This window comes from Hyperolius riggenbachi, chromosome 7, assembly GCF_040937935.1.
Source record: "Hyperolius riggenbachi isolate aHypRig1 chromosome 7, aHypRig1.pri, whole genome shotgun sequence".
NCBI lineage: Eukaryota > Metazoa > Chordata > Amphibia > Anura > Hyperoliidae > Hyperolius > Hyperolius riggenbachi.
Genome location: NC_090652.1, coordinates 98,771,411 through 98,791,284, shown reverse-complemented (window position 1 = coordinate 98,791,284; position 19,874 = coordinate 98,771,411). Strand labels below are relative to the sequence as shown.

Below are 19,874 nucleotides of genomic sequence, written 5' to 3'. Positions count from 1 at the left end.
GAAGCTATACTGTCCCTATGTCTTTGGCTGTAGATACACTTCATAGCTATATGTGTAGTGCCATCACTGCAAGGTGTCAGCCTGTTCTGGGCCAATAGAAAGCAGTCAAGGCATTTAATTGGCCATACAAACTGAATGCAGTTAGCTAGAAGCATCACTTTATAAGTACTTGATCCAACAGTCTACCTAGTTGATTGTTATTATTGATGTTAATTGTGTCTGGCCCAAAGAGCATCGGAAGCACAATCAATAATAACAGTAAAGTCTTTAGCAAACAGTGGTTATGTATGACCACCCCCTACGGGTGCACTCCAATCTTCCCACCGTGCAAAATGATTATTTTGCATGAGCTAGTTAAGTATTTAATAAGAAAGTAGGAGCATAGTAAGGTTGACCAGTCATTGGCCAATTGGTACACACCCTTTGCTCTTGGTGCTGTAGTGGTAATGATCACCCCTGTATGCACTTTCATATTTAGTGATAATCATTAACAAACCATTCCTTTCCCTCTGACATAGTAGCTGTCCCGAGCGTCTGTGTTGTGAGTGGCATCCTGCAATTGTTATACACAGTGCTGGAGGGAGTAGGTCAGTGTCAAATTTGCACTGGGGCCCATGGCTCTGTAGCTACACTACTACTCATTACTTGTTCACCATATGTCCACTTAAAAGCCTTAAGCCCCGTTTACACTTAAACAGTTGGTATGCATTAGTGCGCGGTTTTTCCATAGTAGTGCATTGGGAAGATTTCAATTAAAACGCATTAAAGAGGAACTCCAGCCTAAACAAACAATGTCATTAAGTTACATTAGTTATGTTAATTAAAATAGATAGGTAATATAATCTCTTACCCACACTGTTTTAAAAGAACAGGCAAATGTTTGATTTCATGATGGCAGCCATCTTTTTGGTTGAAAGGAGGTGACAGGGAGCATGAGACAGTTCCAGCATGAGGAAATCCCATCATGCTCTGCACAGCATCAGGGGAAAAAAAGCCTGGGCTTTTTTCTTTGATGGGTGGAGCTTAGCTAAAAATGCAGCTAAAAATGATGCTTTGGTAAGAAAAACAAAGTTCTGATGCTGTGAACCTGTTAAAGAAACACCAAGCCTTTTCGGTTCTGCTGAGGAGATTTTTAGCGAGAAGAACGCCAGCGCATACCACTAAGGCTGCATCTGAAATGACCACCAGCTCAGCGTGCAGCACCTAAATAGATTTTCCGCACACTTCGCATTCAATTCAGATGCAAATCATATGCAAATCTGCTACTATTTATCATGCAAACAGGAAACTCAGGAGGAGGGGCTAGGAGCAGCTAACCTGACAGTTACATAGTTGCAAAGTTAAAGGGAAGGTTCACGCAGGAGCTGTAAAAAAATAGAAATCAAAATCCACTTACCTGGGGCTTCCTCCAGCCCGTGGCAGGCAGGAGGTGCCCTCGCCGCCGCTCCGCAGGCTCCCGGTGGTCTCCGGTGGTGATCCCGACCTGGCCAGGCCGGCTGCCAGGTCGGGCTGCTCCTGCGCTCCAAGTTGCGTGTCACTTGTGCGCGCTGACGTCATCCGACGTCCTCCGGGCTGTACTGCGCAGTACAGCCCGGAGGACGTCGGATGACGTCAGCGCGCACAAGTGACACGCAACTTGGAGCGCAGGAGCAGCCCGACCTGGCAGCCGGCCTGGCCAGGTCGGGATCACCACCGGGAGCCTGCGGAGCGGCGGCGAGGGCACCTCCTGCCTGCCACGGGCTGGAGGAAGCCCCAGGTAAGTGGATTTTGATTTCTATTTTTTACAGCTCCTGCGTGAACCTTCCCTTTAAGGAAAGGTGGGGGGAAAGTCTGCGCATCCCTAAACACATGTTGCAATTAAATGGTTAATCGCACAGGGATACACCGCCTCTGCCAGACTGAAAAATGCATGCCCTGCATCCAAGACAAGTGCTAACATTTATTAAACTAGGAGGAACTTTAGCTTCCAATATGGTTTGCATGCAAAGTGTATTATACTAGACACTTGCGCCACGGTGAGGCAAACCTCCGGGCAAGTGACCTAACCTAAATTTAAAACCTTGGGAGCAGCTAAGCAAAAGAAATGTGTAACTTACATTTGGTTGAACAGCGAGAAGAACGCCAGCGCATACCACTAAGGCTGCATCTGAAATGACCACCAGCTCAGCGTGCAGCACCTAAATAGATTTTCCGCACACTTTGCATTCAATTCAGATGCAAATCATATGCAAATCTGCTACTTATCATGCATAATTTTTAGTCCGGAGGTTCACTTTAAGTGTGAACTGTGCCATAGGAAACCATGGGCATTACTTTGAAAATCAGTTTTCTTTCAGTTATAACAGAGAGCAACTGATTAAGTGTAAAAGGAGCCTAAACAGATCTATTTGCATCTTATAAAGGAGGGTACAGATGAAAAACATTCACACTTACAAAACCATGCACACTTGGGGCTATTTTCCGCGATCAGCGCTTCTATAGCACTAAACGCAATCACCGGGAAATCACCTGAAAATGGTGCAGGATACACTTGGGCGATTAATGCAAATCGCCCAAGTGAAAACAGGCCCATAGGTTATTATTGCACTAGCGCTTTAAAAAGTGCTAGTGCTTGAGCATTTTGCCGAAATCGCCGGCAAAACGCTCTAGTGTGAATGGGACCTTAGGCTAGGTTCACAGTCCACTGCTTACCGCACTGCAATGATGTCTATGCGACGTTCGCATTACGGTGTAATGTGTTGCGTTATGGTAACACACTGCATGCAGGTGTTATTTCTAAACGCACATATTAACAGATACAGGGAAGCATACTTTTCATTGTATGTTTCACTGTATCTACTGTATGCGATGTTAACACACCGGTACGACTTTTTGTTGCATTGCGCTCCTGTTGAACAGGGAACACAACGCAAAGTTCCACTGTGAATCTAGCCTTAAACATGTGGTATCTGCACTCAAATGTCACTCACTTCATAGGTTCATTTATTTATTTTAGTCTGAATTATGATTTTCTACTGCTTTGTGGCTTTTTATATTTGATTGTAAGCTCTCTGCTGCAGGTTGAACCTACTCTGCAGTATCACAGGACACAGTGCACAAAGCCTTATATATAATGCATAACCCTGATTGATTCATAGGATTCACATCATTCCCCATGAATGGTAAACATGAATAAAATGTGCGATTATTATTGAAATGAGCGCTCTCTTCCCAGACGCGGCACTCATCAATCAATACTCGTCCCATTGTTCTCTGCACCAGCCTGTCCCGTGAAAGGCCTGATATTTGTCCATTTCAGCCTGACCCTTGATCCACAATTCCCCCAGTGAGCCTGCGCCTCCTGACTTACATCTTAATGTTGTGAAGGACACGTGTGTGGTATGCCGTAACGCAATCTCTATTCTCCCGCGGGGGGCTCAATGCCAAATATTCATGTCGGGCCACAGCTGGGTTTTTGTAGCGGTAATGGTTGTGTGTAATTGGCAGAACACAGAGAGTGGGGAAGAGGAGGCTATTGTTCCTCAGTATCCCACCACAGACTACCAGGAATGGATGATGAGAAGAGGAGAGTCCTGCTTCTCTCTCTCTGCTCAAGAACTGAATGGGACATAAATTGTGTTTGTCTGAATATGAGAGATGTTTAACAGCACACAAATCTTAGATCTGTCATGACAGCAGAATAGAGGGAAGTGGAACCGATACGAGAGATTAGCTGCAATTTCAAAGCCTGCTGCTGCATTCCCATGACAGAAAAGCCCTTAATGGATTAAAATATTTTCTTAAAATAAAAAAATAGAGTGCTTTGAAGTCATATTATCATAAGAGATCATTTGATTTTAATTTTTAAAGTCAGAAAATGTCAACTTTACGGATGACCTACTTCCCTAAAATTCTCTCCAGCAAGGAACGTGCTAGATACACTTTAAGGGAGACCTGTAATGCTTTTTATTTCCCTTTTTTAATCTTTTTAGAAAAAAGAAAAATGTTAAAGAGTTAGCCCAAAAAAATCAAATTTAAATCTCTATTGCAACGTGTTAAATAGTTTGTAAGGGAGCCAAAAAGGCAATGCTGAAGTTAAAAAGCAATCTAATTTTTTTACTGTGTGACTATCATTCACCCTTTTCCCCAAGCTCCTAAGGAGGACGCAACAGATACTGCAGAGCATGCCCATGTCTGCCTGACCCCCCCTCTCCCCCCCAGGACCAGGTGCCGATGTCTGCCCGACCCCCTCTCCCCCCCCAGGACACACTTCCAGCGCCGCCACCGCAAGTTTGCCCTGTCGCCGTGCATCTCTCACTTTCCTGCTCGTGATTCTCTCACATGTGACTCGGCGGCTGAGCTGCGGTGGCGGCGCTGGAAGTGTGCAGATGTACTCCGCTCCCGCTCTCTCTCCGTGTCAGCTTTTTGGGGTGAGAAGATATCGGCACCTGGTCCTGGGGGGTCGGACAGACATTGGCTCTTGGGGGGGGGGGGAGCGGACAGACATCGGCACCTGGTCCTGGGGGGTGGAGAGAGGGGCGGGCAGACATCGGCACCTGGTCCTGGGGGGAGAGGGGGGTCGGGCAGACATGGGCATGCTCTGCAGTATCTGTTATGCGGCCTTGCGTCCTCCTTAGGAGCTTGGGGAAAAGGCTGAATGATAGTCACACAGTAAAAAAATTAGATTGCTTTTTAACTTCAGCATTGCCTTTTTGGCTCCCTTACAAACTATTTAACACATTGCAATAGAGATTTAAATTTGATTTTTTGGGCTAACAGTTACTCTTTAAATATCACAAATGAAAATGTGATAATTGTTTAGAGCCCCACCTGCTGGTCTGACGGGGAAGTTTTGATTAGGTAAGAAAACCCTCTTTCTCCTTCACACTGCAGTTCCATGTCTACAGGATCTTCTCAAAAAATTAGCATATTGTGATAAAGTTCATTATTTTCTGTAATGTACTGATAAACATTAGACTTTCATATATTTTAGATTCAAATACACACAGCTGAAGTAGTTCAAGCCTTTTATTGTTTTAATATTGATGATTTTGGCATACAGCTCATGAAAACTCAAATGTCCTATCTCAAAAAATTAGCATATTTCATCCGACCAATAAAAGAAAAGTGTTTTTAAAACCAAAAAAGTCAACCTTCAAATAATTATGTTCAGTTATGCACTCAATACTTGGTCGGGAATCCTTTTGCAGAAATGACTGCTTCAATGCGGAGTGGCATGGAGGCAATCAGCCTGTGGCACTGCTCAGGTGTTATGGAGGCCCAGGATAGCGGCCTTAAGCTCATCCAGAGTGTTGGGTCTTGTGTCTCTCAACTTTCTCTTCACAATATCCCACAGATTCTCTATGGGGTTCAGGTCAGGAGAGTTGGCAGGCCAATTGAGCACAGTAATACCATGGTCAGTAAACCATTTACCAGTGGTTTTGGCACTGTGAGCAGGTGCCAGGTCGTGCTAAAAAAAAGAAATCTTCATCTCCATAAAGCTTTTCAGCAGATGGAAGCATGAACCCACTTTTGAACCAGAAACAGCGGTAGAAGTGCCTGACCTGGGCTACAGAGAAGCAGCACTGGACTGTTGCTCAGTGGTCCAAAGTACTTTTTTTTTTGATAAAAGCAACTTTTACATGTCATTCGGGAATCAAGGGGCCAGAGTCTGGAGGAAGACTGGGGAGAGGGAAATGCCAAAATGCCTAAAGTCCAGTGTCAAGTACCCACAGTCAGTGATGGTCTGGGGTGCCATGTCAGCTGCTGGTGTTGGTCCACTGTGTTTTATCAAGGGCAGGGTCAATGCAGCTAGCTATCAGGAGATTTTGGAGCACTTCATGCTTCCATCTGCTGAAAAGCTTTATGGAGATGAAGATTTCATTTTTCAGCACGACCTGGCACCTGCTCACAGTGCCAAAACCACTGGTAAATGGTTTACTGACCATGGTATTACTGTGCTCAATTGGCCTGCCAACTCTCCTGACCTGAACCCCATAGAGAATCTGTGGGATATTGTGAAGAGAAAGTTGAGACACAAGACCCAACACTCTGGATGAGCTTAAGGCCGCTATCGAAGCATCCTGGGCCTCCATAACACCTGAGCAGTGCCACAGGCTGATTGCCTCCATGCCACTCCGCATTGAAGCAGTCATTTCTGCAAAAGGATTCCCGACCAAGTATTGAGTGCATAACTGAACATAATTATTTGAAGGTTGACTTTTTTGGTTTTAAAAACACTTTTCTTTTATTGGTCGGATGAAATATGCTAATTTTTTGAGATAGGAAATTTGGGTTTTCATGAGCTGTATGCCAAAAACATCAATATTAAAACAATAAAAGGCTTGAACTACTTCAGTTGTGTGTATTTGAATCTAAAATATATGAAAGTCTAATGTTTATCAGTACATTACAGAAAATAATGAACTTTATCACAATATGCTAATTTTTTGAGAAGATCCTGTATATAGACACCAAATTTGGAGACTGCTCCAGTGAGCAAAGCAACATCCATCTCTTCTGCTCACAAAACATCAGCAGCTGAAAGTGAAAAGTGCACTTATATATGAAAAAGAAAGCAACTAAAAAACCAAAACACTTTTTTACTCCATTTAAAAATATAGTAACTTATGCAACATTTAAAGTGTACCCGGGTCAGGTTTTTAAATGTAGAAAAGGGACACCGAGGCATGTTCCCATCTGCAGAACATGCCTCTATATGCCCTCCTTGCGGCTCTCGGTACCCCTGCACCCCGCTAGCCCCTCCAAATTTGCAGACATGCAGAATGTCGACAAAATTAATGGGGGAGGAGCGTCCTTTGCAGGAGAGGAACGCCCCTTCCCCGCCTATCAGAGCCTTGTCGCTGGCTCTCCACCTCATCCATGCCAATTACTGCTTTTCTCTGCACAGAGCTGCTTCTGCAGCACCGTGACCCCAGAGGTCACAGAAGTGAAAGTGGAGGAGAACTGCACGTGGGAGCGGCGGAGAGTGGCGGTAATAGACGCTGCCTGATCTGGCTACCCCCACCCTGGATCATTTTGTGCTTTTTCTTAAGTTTAAATACCGCCTAAGGTTCTCTTTAAAGCAAACCTGGTACTCTACCCTCGGTAGAGGGAAGCCTCTGGATCCTCAGGAGCCTTCCATCCCTTCCTAAAGGAGCATGAACACACTAAGCAGGACGCCTTGCACCTGCACAGAAGCTCGGAGCAATGTATTGGGGCTACACAGGAGGACGGGGAAGCCTCATTAGGATCCATAGGCTTCTCCCTCCCAAGGTAAATACACCATAGGGGCACATTTTTCCTTACAGGATCTCTTTAAATATGTTATATCTACTTCTGAATTTACATTTAGAATATCTTTGATTTTACTATCAAGCTAAATTCAGAAAATGAAAATATGCCATTTTCTTTAAATATGCATTTACACAGTCCTTCCTATTGTTCTATTACATGCTTCAAACGAGATGCCGTTCAATCGTAGCTGGCTGCTAATGGGGTTTCCCACGGTCGCCTAAAGCAGAGTCCCCAACCCTGGCCCCACGGCCCGCAAACAGTACATTCTTTAGGAAACCACAAACATTCACAGGTGAGGTAATTAGTGTCTAATCACAGGCTGGACAAATCGCAGAACATGTCCTGCAGTGGGGTAAACAAAACCTCCTGCTCACACTTGGGCCAATCATGGAGCCTCTCTCCAAAATGCAACCAATCATCCTGCAGTTCAACCTGTTCTTAGTCCCACCCACGGAGGTATTGGAGCATATGCAGACGATCATTGGTTTCATGCGCCTCCCACTTTTCACTATATCCAGAGTCACCGTCACATAGGGGCCAAAAAACAAGTTTACTTTACTCAAAGTTTTATTATATTCCAGATTACTATACTTTACTCCCATAGACTTATAATGGTGATTGGCTGGGACCTTGAGGGGTAGATTACAATAGCCAAGTTTTCTATAAATGAGATCCTACTGTACTTTCAGATTAATAGATTCATAAACGTGACAATCAGCTGAATACTGACTACCACTGTATAGATTGCTAAATCACATTCACCTCTTTTATAGACCTGAACATCCTATAGCTACAAATCTCAGTATCTTTTGTTGCTGCCTTTGGAAGGGATTCATTTTAGTCGTTTTTTAATTTATTTAAAGGACAACTATCAAAGGTAACAAATTCTAAATGCCATATATATTTTCAGTAATTACTAGCAAATAGCAATACAAAGGCTTTTTTCATCTTTTCATGTTTTATGTGAACAAAATATGACATTTACAGAGAACAGTTTTCACTTGTCAGTTGTCATTACTACCGTATGTCCAGAACATCCAGCATACCGAAACAATCTTCACTGGCTGTAATACTGTGACTGGAATCTGTTCAGAATGATAGCAAGCAGAAATATAACTTCAAATGTGTGTAAACATCAGCTGCAGCTCTGTGTGTTACTGCCTCTCTTGCTCTCTCTGCCTCACAGCCTAAATTAAACAGGTTACAGCCAGGAATAGCTCATTCTGAATGTGGAGGGGGGCATCCAAGAACAGGAATAAAGTAAGCCTCCTTCTCTTCAGATCCCTCTCCATATCTAAAAATCCCTCAGCTGTTCTCGTATGATCTGTGAAAAAGCAGTGTGTGTGTACAAGCAGGGCAGAAACAAAAAGATGTCTAGTGTTGCTGGCTAAAAGCTCTATAGGTACAGTATGAGGGGTTTACAGAAGAGCAATTTAGTTGATAGGTGTTCTTTAACTGTGGTTTTACTTTCTCACCACAAGATAGTGCTACAAACACGATCCTGGGTTACCAGGAAGTGTTCAATTTTTTTTTTTTTACATTATCTTTTACTTTCATTATTATGAAAGGACATGGTCCCTGATTGGGATCATGTTTATTAATTCCAGGCACTTTGATTAGCTTCGGGAACACGTCCCCTTCACCAATCATTGATCTCCGAGTCTTAGAGGATACACGTGGCGGGAATGTGCATGCGTAATGTGGCAAGTGACGCATTAAAACGTCCAGGGCAGGACATTTTAATGTGGCACGTTGCTATTAAGTGGTTAAGCATCTGTTCTTTGAATCCTATTCCCCTCTCATCTCTTGCAACTGTCCTCATCCTTCATCCGTGTACTTAATTCCCTACTATTCTATCTGTCAACCCTGGCCTTTTTGCCGTCCTCACTTAAAAACGCTGTTGTGACACCACTACTTTAGAAAAATCTCTAGATCCTTGCGCACTCTCCAGCTACCGCCCTGTGTCACTTCTTCCCTTTGCACCCAAATTACTAAAATGTCGTATTCATGCTGAACTAAGCAATTATTTATCTTTCAACTCCCTTCTTGTTTAGTTCAAGTCTGGCAAACAAGCTCTTACTAAAGTAGCCAATGATCTCCTTATAGCCAAATCCAAAGGTCATTATTTCATACTCATCATTCTGGATCTGTCCTCAGAGTTTGATACTGTTGACCATACCTTACTCCTACAGATACTTTCGTCTGTAGACATAAAGGGCCTCAATCTCTCCTGGATATCTTCCTATCCCTCTGGAAGGTCATTCTCAGCTCTCCACAACCTCTCTCCCCTGTACATCTCCTCACTAGTTTCCAGATACTAACCCAACCGCAATCTCTGCTCTGCACACAACCTTCTTCTGTCCTCCTATAGAATTACCTCGTATTCACGTATACAAGACTTCTCCCAAGCCACAATCCTCCTCTGGTATCCCCTTCCAAAACATATCCATCACTCTCCACCCTTTGAAATCATTAAGCGCTCCTTCAAATTGTTTGTTTCTTACTCTCTAATAAATCAATAATAATAAACAGAGTTGCCTTCAGTTTGAAGCTCAGGTTCTAGAGCATAAAGTGCTTGCTTACGCACTGACTGGTGTAGGTAGGAACTGGTCGAGTGCTGGGTTCTTTTTTGTTTTTTTGGGGGGAAACTACTCTCTTCTATTTTGACATCTCTCATTTTATTTTATTGCTATTAGTGTTCCAGCTTGTTGTAAGCATGTGTTTTGAGTGAAGAGGGTCACTGATGGTTTGCATGTAAATTGACCATATCCTTAAACACCTGATGTTTTTGCCTTATACAGTATATGTGCCAGGAGCATGAGCACAATTCTCTTTGTGTAGTTATCTTGGCAGCCATTATGGTCTGGCTTTAGGCAGTAGCTCTCTTGCCTATATTTATTTAATGGTGTGAGTGGTACAATTTGTCACCCCAGGAAAAAGACTGGTTTATGAGCCTACATGAGTTCCCTTTGTTTAAAAGCCCCATCTACACGATACGATTCTTTATACGATTCAATTACGATTCTATTTACGATCCGATTAAATCCGACATGTCCGATCGGGATTCGATTCGATTCAATTTGATTTGCTATTGTTTGCAATGGCAAATCGAACTGAATTGAATCGAATTCTGATCGGACATGTCGGACTTAATCGGATCGTAAATAGAATCGTAATTGAATCGTATAAAGAATCGTATCGTGTTAGAGACAGAATTGCCTTCAGCTTGAAGCTGAGGTTCTAGAGCATGAAGCATTTGCTTGTGTACTAACTGATTTGTGTACAATAGAAGTCAGTTCTAAGGAGGGAATTGTAACACAGTGAACTGCCTAAGCACAAAAAGATACAGATAAGTTAATTGGCTTCCCCATAAAAAAAAAAAAAGTTTGCTCTAAACTACAATACATACTGTACACTGCATGCCTTAGATTGTACGCCTCTGGCAGGGTCCTCCCTTCCCTAGTGTAGTCTACCTGATCATGTGCTCCTTTCCTGTGACAGCCTGTACTCAGGGCCGGTTTAAGCAACAATGGGGCCCCAGGGCAAAATAAACCTGGGGGCCCCCCCAACAGATACCCCGGAACAAAAATCGGCATTAAGGGACCTTTTTTTGCAGCTGGTATAGTCAGGGTGTGAAGCCCCAATCGGTCGGAGCTCCACATTCTGGCTACCCCAGCCTGCATGGGGGACAAGGGGTTAAAAAGTTTCAGGAGGGGGGACCCCACATAATTTTTTTTAAAAAAATTCCCGCACTCTAAACAAAAAAAATTGGGAAAATAGGAAAAAATGCCAGGGATCTTCATACAGCCATATTGCGGCTGTATAGCGATCCCTGGCCAAAGCGCTGCGGCTGCGTATGGACCCCCTGGAAACCCCGTCAGGAAATGTATTGCTCTTTCTTTTGATGCATGTAAAATTACACTACCGTTAGGTTTGCTACTAAAAGTGACATTTACCGCATTTAAAAGTATACTTTTTTCCTTCAAAAGTTTAAAATCGATTTTCTCAAAAAACTATAAGGTCTTTTTGAAAAATTGTTTTTTCCTCTTATTCCCAATGATCTCCTTAACATATCCTGCAAATTTAGGGTTTCTAGCATTTAAGGTGGATTTGCTATTAACCATTAAATCCGGCAGGTTTTTAAATGTGTATTTTTTTTCCTTTGAAACGTTAAAATCTATTTTCTCAAAAACTATAAGGTCGATTTGAATTTTTTCTTCCTCTTGTAGCCACTGGGGGCCCCTACAAGCTCTGGGGCCCTGGGACAATTGCCCCCTTTGCCTCTATGGTAGCGCCGGCCCTGTCTGTACTTGTATTACTGGGACTACCTAACCAGCCCATAATCCCTTTATCATGTATCTTGTATAACTTTTTTCTATGTTGTATAGCCTTGTTATGTCTGTCATCCTTGTATCATTGTGTATATTTGTCCAGCGCTGCATAACATGTCGGTGCTTTATACATACAATAAATAATAATAATACACAATACATGCATAGACATATGACTATGGTAGGGATTAGATTGTGAGCCCCTCTGAGGCACAGTTAAGTGACAAGACAACATACACTGTACCGCGCTGTGGAAGATGTCTGCGCTATACTAAAAATAATACTGCATTTTTTAAACTAAGATCTTTCATTTTCAAAAGTCTTGGTTTCTTTTAATGCGGTTACTGTGGGAGCTTATTATAGAAAAACAAGAAAAAGATAACTCCAAATATAAAGTAAGTGAAGTGTGTGGCCTGTGTGGTGGAGCAGAAATGCAGAACTCAAACCAACATTGATTCCGGTGATACCTTTAATGACTTACTGTACATGGTAATTGCAAGCCTTTAAAACATTAAGTTTCTTCTTCAGGCATTATACAGAACTGGATCAGGTACAGTTCTGAAACTGTACCGATTTTAGTGATTTTTCTACAGTAAAAAAAGAGAAAATCCTTCTTAGCATTTCCCATTTTAAGTGTGGTTATTTTGAAGCCAATCTTGATGCCATTTCCTGTCCTACTCTCCTCTGCCTGATTAGCCCGCCCTTCACTATAGAAAGTGCATTGTCTCAGCATGAGAAATATTGTCCAGAGAGGAACAGAGGTGTGGGAGGGTAAAACAGTAGGGAAAGAGGCGTCAGCCAATCAGGCTGCATTGGTTAAGTATGAGGGAAAGTAGAGAAGCAAAAAAGGACAACCCAGCATGCCCTGCAACTTCCTTTTTGTGTACCAAATTTTGTGTGTACCAAATAAGAGTCAGGTAAACTGGGGAATGATAATTTATCAACAAGAAAAGTAATAGCGATTTTAACTTTTGGATTGCCTGGTTAGCAGCCTTATTACTTGTTTACCAGATAAAAATAAATAATTGATTTTTGATTTTATGCCCGACAGTTACACTTTAAGGGGAACAGTGTTCCAGCTTATTGTGAGCAAGTGTTTTGAGTGTAGGGAGTAATAATTGTTTCCATAGGATACAAAGGGCCCATTACAGCACCATATGGCACAGCAAAGTATTCAAACTAGTCAGTCCACCGACAAATGCCTTATTGTGTTATAGTTATAGTTATATCTATATACAGTATTATTTTCCATTTTCTGTCTTAAGTTATAAGTAACTTTTCTCGTTTTAACCTTTCTTGAAGATATTAATAAAGTTATAATATTCTATACTTATCTATGATTTTAGATTACCAATAGTTTATTGGCGCGCACCCCTCCTTTTCTCTATGCTACCACAATTTTTTTGTTGTTAAGTTATAAGTAAATTATTGTATTTTCTTTATGTCCATTTACATAACAGTCTCGGCATAGGCGGTCTTTAGTGGCAGCCTTGGCTACGTTTATTCTAGTGTGTATGGACCTTTTGTTATGACTTTCCTCATACAGAACTTCTCACAAGCCTCTCCTTACTTCTGGAGCTGTGCACTCAACAACCCTTCAAATCTTTAACATTAACCAAACCTGTAATAATATTTGCTGAAGTATAAATACAGTGAATCTTATCAGTCCAGGACTTAACTCATTCAAGTAGTGGCTGGATTGACTGCTGGCTCTGCCTCTGACACAGGAGACCAGGGTTCGAATCTCAGCTCTTCCTGTTCAGTAAGCCAGCACCTATTCAGAAAGGAGACCTTGGGCAAAGCTCCCTAACACTGCTACTGCCTATAGAGCGTTCCCTAGTGGCTGCAGCTCTGGTGCTTTGAATCCCCCAGGAGAAAATCTCGATATAAATGTTCTGTGTCTTGTCAAGTAAAATTCTTTGGAAGGCATAAGTTTACTGACAGATAAAAAAAGGTTTATATAAACCTTGGGCCTGGCGGTGGCTTCATGGTTATTACGCTCACTCTGACGTTAGGGCCCTGGTTCACCACCCTCCACCATGGTAAAATGATGGACTCCCTTGCACACCGTCCCATGACTGTAGTAAGGAAATTACAGTAGATTGTGGGTGCAGCTGAGGGACAGCGAGTGACATGAACTATTAAATGTAGTCTTTACAAAATGCCAGCGCTTGGTGAATACTTAAAATAATAAATAGATGTAGCTAAGCAATGCTTTCCTGAAAACACAGCCTAAAAAGTGTCTGCGAGATTTCAATGGGTGAAGCCAGACTTGCCAAGATCACAGCCCCAGTGAATTGTGGAGCTTGTAGTCCCAGGAGGCACTGAGCCGAGAGGAAGAAGTAAGGAATGGGCAGTATTTGTCAGGCAGATGTCAATGAAAGGGACTATGTGTGGGAAGGGGTTAAGTGCCAGCGCCCTTTGATCCCCCTCATTTTAGTGTCTGGAAAAGGGAGGGCACTTGAGTCTGAATGAAAGGAGACAAGGGGTGGAATTGGGTTACTCCCCATCACCCACCCCTATCACAGGGCTGCACTCCTCCTCCTCCTCCCTCTCACACCGCACACCTCTGTGCCACACTTCCATGCAGACAAGAGTGGCTCTGTCTCCTCCGCACAGTACACCCCTGTCACACTCTCCTATCTCCTCTGTGGGTTCCCTCGCTGTCTCAGTGTGCCCACCCAGGGTGTGCACTACCCACACTACTCAGAGGTCATCACACACACCATCGGTAACCTGCTATTGTGCCCACAACAATCCCACCACACGTAACACCGCTGCATTGTCTCCTCCACACACACTATTCACTACAGATAGCAGACACATATTACTAAACAGTGCCAGACTGCAGTCTGAATACCACCCTGTACCCACCTGTGCTGCACAGCCTTGCCCATGAGATGCCTTGCTCTTGCAGAACTGGGTCACCTGGGCACATTGTGTCTAGGCACCAGCAGCCAGCCACTCCTCCTGGCTGTCCCCATGTCTCCCTGTAAAACAGACACACTACCCCCTCTCCTTACACAGACACAGGGTCTGCAGCTCCCTCCCATCCTGGACTCCGCTTATTAGAAAGTTATCCTGTCCCACAGCAGGGGCGGGAGAGAGAGACAGACAGGAGAGGAGAATCTGGGCACGTCAGACATCATCTCTCTAGAGGCTGTGCCCACAAGATGCCTTCATGCCCCCCTCTGTCTGCAGTGCTAGGGGTGGCATTCTAGCCTGATCACCTGGACATATCTGCAACCTCTAGAAACATGCCTATGAAAGGTTAGATGCAGCACAGACATGCTTATATTGTGACCACACTGCCTCCTGTACCTACAGCAGACACATACCTGTACACAGACTACCTGCAATCACCTACACAAGAGTGTGCATTAATGTAACAAATGGCTTTCTCGTGGCAAGAATTGTTGTTACAAGATTCTACATGACAGAGGTATGCAAAAAAGTCACATACTGTCTGCAAGCACGCAGCTAACATATAAAGCAAAATACAGAGGATGAAGGTGGCACGTGCATGAACATATTATACACACATAGGATTTCATTCACATTCGACAGCAGTGTACCCACAAGGGTGGCACCTGGACTGGCAGGTGAAGGGAAATGTGGGCAATAATTTGGTTTCTGCAGTTCTGCCTGATGTCACAAGGTGTCAGTCCAAGCCCGAGCAGGGGGCATTTCGGGATCTGTCCTAACCAGCTGAATGCCAACCTATGGGTGGACGCCCAGAGTACCTGTGAGAGAGAGTGTGAAGCAGACCAGGTAAGAACAGATTGATTGTGTATCTGACTTATTGTTATCGTTATACATTTGTATACACCTGAAATTTTCTGACATGCTTCACAGAGTTCATTGAACAAATCACATCACTGAATGTCCCCTGGAGGTGGCCACTAATGATACAATCCTGATTGTACAAGCTTACCATTCCTATGTATTATGAGGGACTACCTGAGGTGGGTGCATGTAAAAAAGGCACTGAGAAATTTAGCCACAGGGTGAAGCCAAAAGACGGCTCGCCCTGCTCCTGATAATTTCCCAGCCATTTTCCACACTATTCCTCTGCTGATAAGTGAAATTGTTTGGGGGAGACATAATTTGAGCTGCAACTATTGCTGGCAGCCAAATAATGCCCCTATAGCCATAATTCACACTACAGCCTATGGCGGCATCCAAATCGCGGGTGCCGCCAAAATTACCTGTCTCGACTTACAGTATTCAAAATATATGCACTCACTTTACCCTTCTTCTACACAGATTTGGTAAGATTGCACAAGCAAAATTGTATCATTAATGGGGACCTAAAGCAACATTTCAGTCTAATTTCCCTAAAACAGCAAGGCTAGATTGCTTCCCTTTTTTTTGAGGGGGGGGGGGGATGATAATCTAATAATCTAATCTACCAGTATGTGTTGGCGATTTGGGAGCAGACCAGAATAGGAGACACACACAAAGACAGACAAAACCCATGCAGATAGTGACCTAGGTGTAATGGGAACTTGGTACCTTAGCGCTAAATGGTTTAATGTTGGGTACACACGATACGTTTTTCCCGTTCGATTCTCCGCTCGATCGTTTTTTTTCCGCTCGATTCTCCGCTTCATTCTCTTATCTTCCGCTCCTGTTTCTTATCTTTTTCCATTCACTTCTATGAGAAATCAGCAGTAAAACGATCAAAAGGAATATCGGATATGACGGAATTTATCAATCAAACTCAACTATCTAATGGAAAAATGTAACGTGTGTTCCCAGCATAAGAGAGCAAAGCTTTGTTCACACCTGAGATAACTGTCCCTTGAAACACTCATTTTGGGTGGCAGCTGAGGAGGCATCATCATGCAGACAGTCACTGAGTAGCCTGTTGTGTTGTATGGAGAGAGGAGGAGGGAGGACGAGTGGATGGCACCCTCCTGCAGACACAAAAACAGCCATTTTCCAGCTTGGACTGTTACTAAAGGGGAGGCCGCTGACATCGGAGGGTACCTGTACACACTCTAGATTTTCACCTGAAATGATCACAAACGATAGGAAGGAAGTTGTGCACGTAGCTTGGCTATGGCGCCATCTAGCTGTGTATTATAGAGTTATTCTACACATAAATATGTTAGTTACACATGGGTTCAGTCACCTGCTGACTTCTATGTACAGCTCTTGGTGACTCCTTCCACAGGATCTCCCCATCATTCTTCCTTAACCCTGACATTATTTCAGCTCACACAGCTTGTGCTACATTCTTCATAATATATAATGGCTGTGTAATGCCAAGATTACAGTGAATACTAGTATTTATACTAATTATCTCCCCAATGAGATACTAGTATCAGCAATATTAATTATAATAGTACTTAATTTGAAAATAGAATTTCTAAATCCCTTAATCAATAGCGTAGCCACAGTTGCTCACATGTATGATGCTCTACTTGTGCGGAACAATGATTGTAGAACACTCCTCCCCTTATCTCACAAACCTGCTGCGCTTCCTGACAATTCAGCACAGGGGCAGTACATCACTGCTTCCCTTATCTCACATGCATGCTGCGCAGCACTTTACTGCTTCCCTTATCTCACATGCACGCTGCGCAACACTTCACTGCTTCCCTTATCACACCGTGCTTCCTGAGAGTTCAGCACAGGGGCAGTACATCACTGCTTCTCTTATCTCACATGCATGCTGCGCAGCACTTCACTGCTTCCCTTATCACACCGTGCTTCCTGACAATTCAGCGCAGGGGCAGTACATCACTGCTTCCCTTATCTCACATGCATGCTGCACAGCACTTTACTGCTTCCCTTATCTCACATGCACACTGCGCAACACTTCTCTGCTTCCCTTATTACACTGAGCTTCCTGACAGTTCAGCACAGGGGCAGTACATCACTGCTTCTCTTATCTCACATGCATGCTGCGCAGCACTTCACTGCTTCCCTTATCACACCGTGCTTCCTGACAATTCAGCACAGGGGCAGTACATCACTGCTTCCCTTATCTAACATGCATGCTGCGCAGCACTTTACTGCTTCCCTTATCTCACATGCACACTGCGCAACACTTCTCTGCTTCCCTTATTACACTGAGCTTCCTGACAGTTCAGCACAGGGGCAGTACATCACTGCTTCCCTTATCACACAGTGCTTCCTGAGCGTTCAGCACAGGGGCAGTACATCACTGCTTCTCTTATCTCACATGCATGCTGCGCAGCACTTCACTGCTTACCTTATCACACAGTGCTTCTTGAGAGTTCAGCACAGGGGCAGTACATCACTGCTTCTCTTATCTCACATGCATGCTGCGCAGCACTTCACTGCTTACCTTATCACACCGTGCTTCCTGACAGTTCAGTACAGGGGCAGTACATCACTGCTTCTCTTATCTCACATGCATGCTGCGCAGCACTTCACTGCTTCCCTTATCACACCGTGCTTCCTGACAGTTCAGCACAGGGGCAGTACATCACTGCTTCCCTTATCACACCGTGCTTCCTGACAGTTCAGCACAGGGGCAGTACATCACTGCTTCCCTTATCACACCGTGCTTCCTGAGCGTTCAGCACAGGGGCAGTACATCACTGCTTCTCTTATCTCACATGCATGCTGCGCAGCTCTACACTGCTTCCCTTATCACACTGTGCTTCCTGACAGTTCAGCACAGGGGCAGTACATCACTGCTTCTCTTATCTCACAAGCATGCTGCGCAGCACTTCACTGCTTCCCTTATCACACTGTGCTTCCTGAGAGTTCAGTACAGGGGCAGTACATCACTGCTTCCCTTATCTCACATGAATGCTGTGCAGCACTTCACTGCTTCCCTTATGTCACATGCATTACTGTTTCCACATGTATCATACATGCTGTGCAGAATTCCACTGCTTCCCTTATCTCACATATATGCTATGCAGCACTTCACTGCTTCCTTTATCTCATACAGGATCTTCTCAAAAAATTAGCATATTGTGATAAAGTTCATTATTTTCTGTAATGTACTGTTAAACATTAGACTTTCATATATTTTAGATTAAAATACACACAACTGAAGTAGTTCAAGCCTTTTATTGTTTTAATATTGATGATTTTGGCATACAGCTGATGAAAACCCAAATTTCCTATCTCAAAAAATTAGCATATTTCATCCGACCAATAAAAGAAAAGTGTTTTTAAAACAAAAAAAGTCAACCTTCAAATAATTATGTTCAGTTATGCACTCAATACTTGGTCGGGAATCCTTTTGCAGAAATGACTGCTTCAATGCGGCGTGGCATGGAGGCAATCAGCCTGTGGCACTGCTCAGGTGTTATGGAGGCCCAGGATGCTTCGATAGCGGCCTTAAGCTCATCCAGAGTGTTGGGTCTTGCGTCTCTCAACTTTCTCTTCACAATATCCCACAGATTCTCTATGGGGTTCAGGTCAGGAGAGTTGGCAGGCCAATTGAGCACAGTAATACCATGGTCAGTAAACCATTTACCAGTGGTTTTGGCACTGTGAGCAGGTGCCAGGTCATGCTGAAAAATGAAATCTTCATCTCCATAAAGCTTTTCAGAAGATGGAAGCATGAAGTGCTCCAAAATCTCCTGATAGCTAGCTGCATTGACCCTGCCCTTGATAAAACACAGTGGACCAACACCAGCAGCTGACATGGCACCCCAGACCATCACTGACTGTGGGTACTTGACACTGGACTTCAGGCATTTTGGCATTGCCCTCTCCCCAGCCCAGCCTTCTTCCAGACTCTGGCACCTTGATTTCCGAATGACATGTAAAAGTTGCTTTCATCCGAAAAAAGTACTGAGCAACAGTCCAGTGCTGCTTCTCTGTAGCCCAGGTCAGGCGCTTCTGCCGCTGTTTCTGGTTCAAAAGTGGGTTCATGCTTCCATCTGCTGAAAAGCTTTATGGAGATGAAGATTTCATTTTTCAGAATGACCTGGAACCTGCTCACAGTGCCAAAACCACTGGTAAATGGTTTACTGACCATGGTATTACTGTGCTCAATTGGCCTGCCAACTCTCCTGACCTGAACCCCATAGAGAATCTGTGGGATATTGTGAAGAGAAAGTTGAGAGACGCAAGACCCAACACTCTGGATGAGCTTAAGGCCGCTATCGAAGCATCCTGGGCCTCCATAACACCTGAGCAGTGCCACAGGCTGATTGCCTCCATGCCACGCCGCATTGAAGCAGTCATTTCTGCAAAAAGATTCCCGACCAAGTATTGAGTGCATAACTGAACATAATTATTTGAAGGTTGACTTTTTTTGTTTTAAAAACA

The 19,874-nt window shown here is 43.7% G+C and overlaps 2 protein-coding genes across 9 annotated transcripts in view; one reads left to right on the top strand and one right to left on the bottom strand.

Annotated features, from left to right (window-relative positions):
• Positions 1-8,224: 8,224 nt before the first annotated feature.
• METTL26 (methyltransferase like 26) overlaps positions 8,225-19,874 on the bottom strand; it is a 52,794-nt gene continuing 41,144 nt past the window's right edge. For 4 of the 8 annotated variants that reach the window (XR_011022709.1, XR_011022708.1, XR_011022712.1 and 1 more), the window contains one exon: positions 8,225-8,360. Coding sequence is in view for 1 of the 8 variants with exons in the window: in XM_068244428.1 (XP_068100529.1) it covers positions 8,280-8,360 (81 nt within the window). In the remaining 7 variants the exon portion in view is untranslated. Of the gene's footprint in view, positions 8,361-15,185; positions 15,350-16,121; positions 16,264-19,874 lie in introns of all 8 variants that reach the window. The other 4 variants (XR_011022711.1, XR_011022715.1, XR_011022710.1 and 1 more) reach the window with 2 other exon arrangements.
• The window catches only part of WFIKKN1 (WAP, follistatin/kazal, immunoglobulin, kunitz and netrin domain containing 1), a 19,458-nt gene continuing 14,318 nt past the window's right edge, over positions 14,735-19,874 (top strand). Inside the window, exon 1 of the mRNA XM_068244427.1 lies at positions 14,735-15,377. Within this exon, the coding sequence (XP_068100528.1) occupies positions 15,219-15,377 (159 nt within the window). The 5' untranslated portion in view covers positions 14,735-15,218. The remainder of the gene's footprint in view (positions 15,378-19,874) is intronic.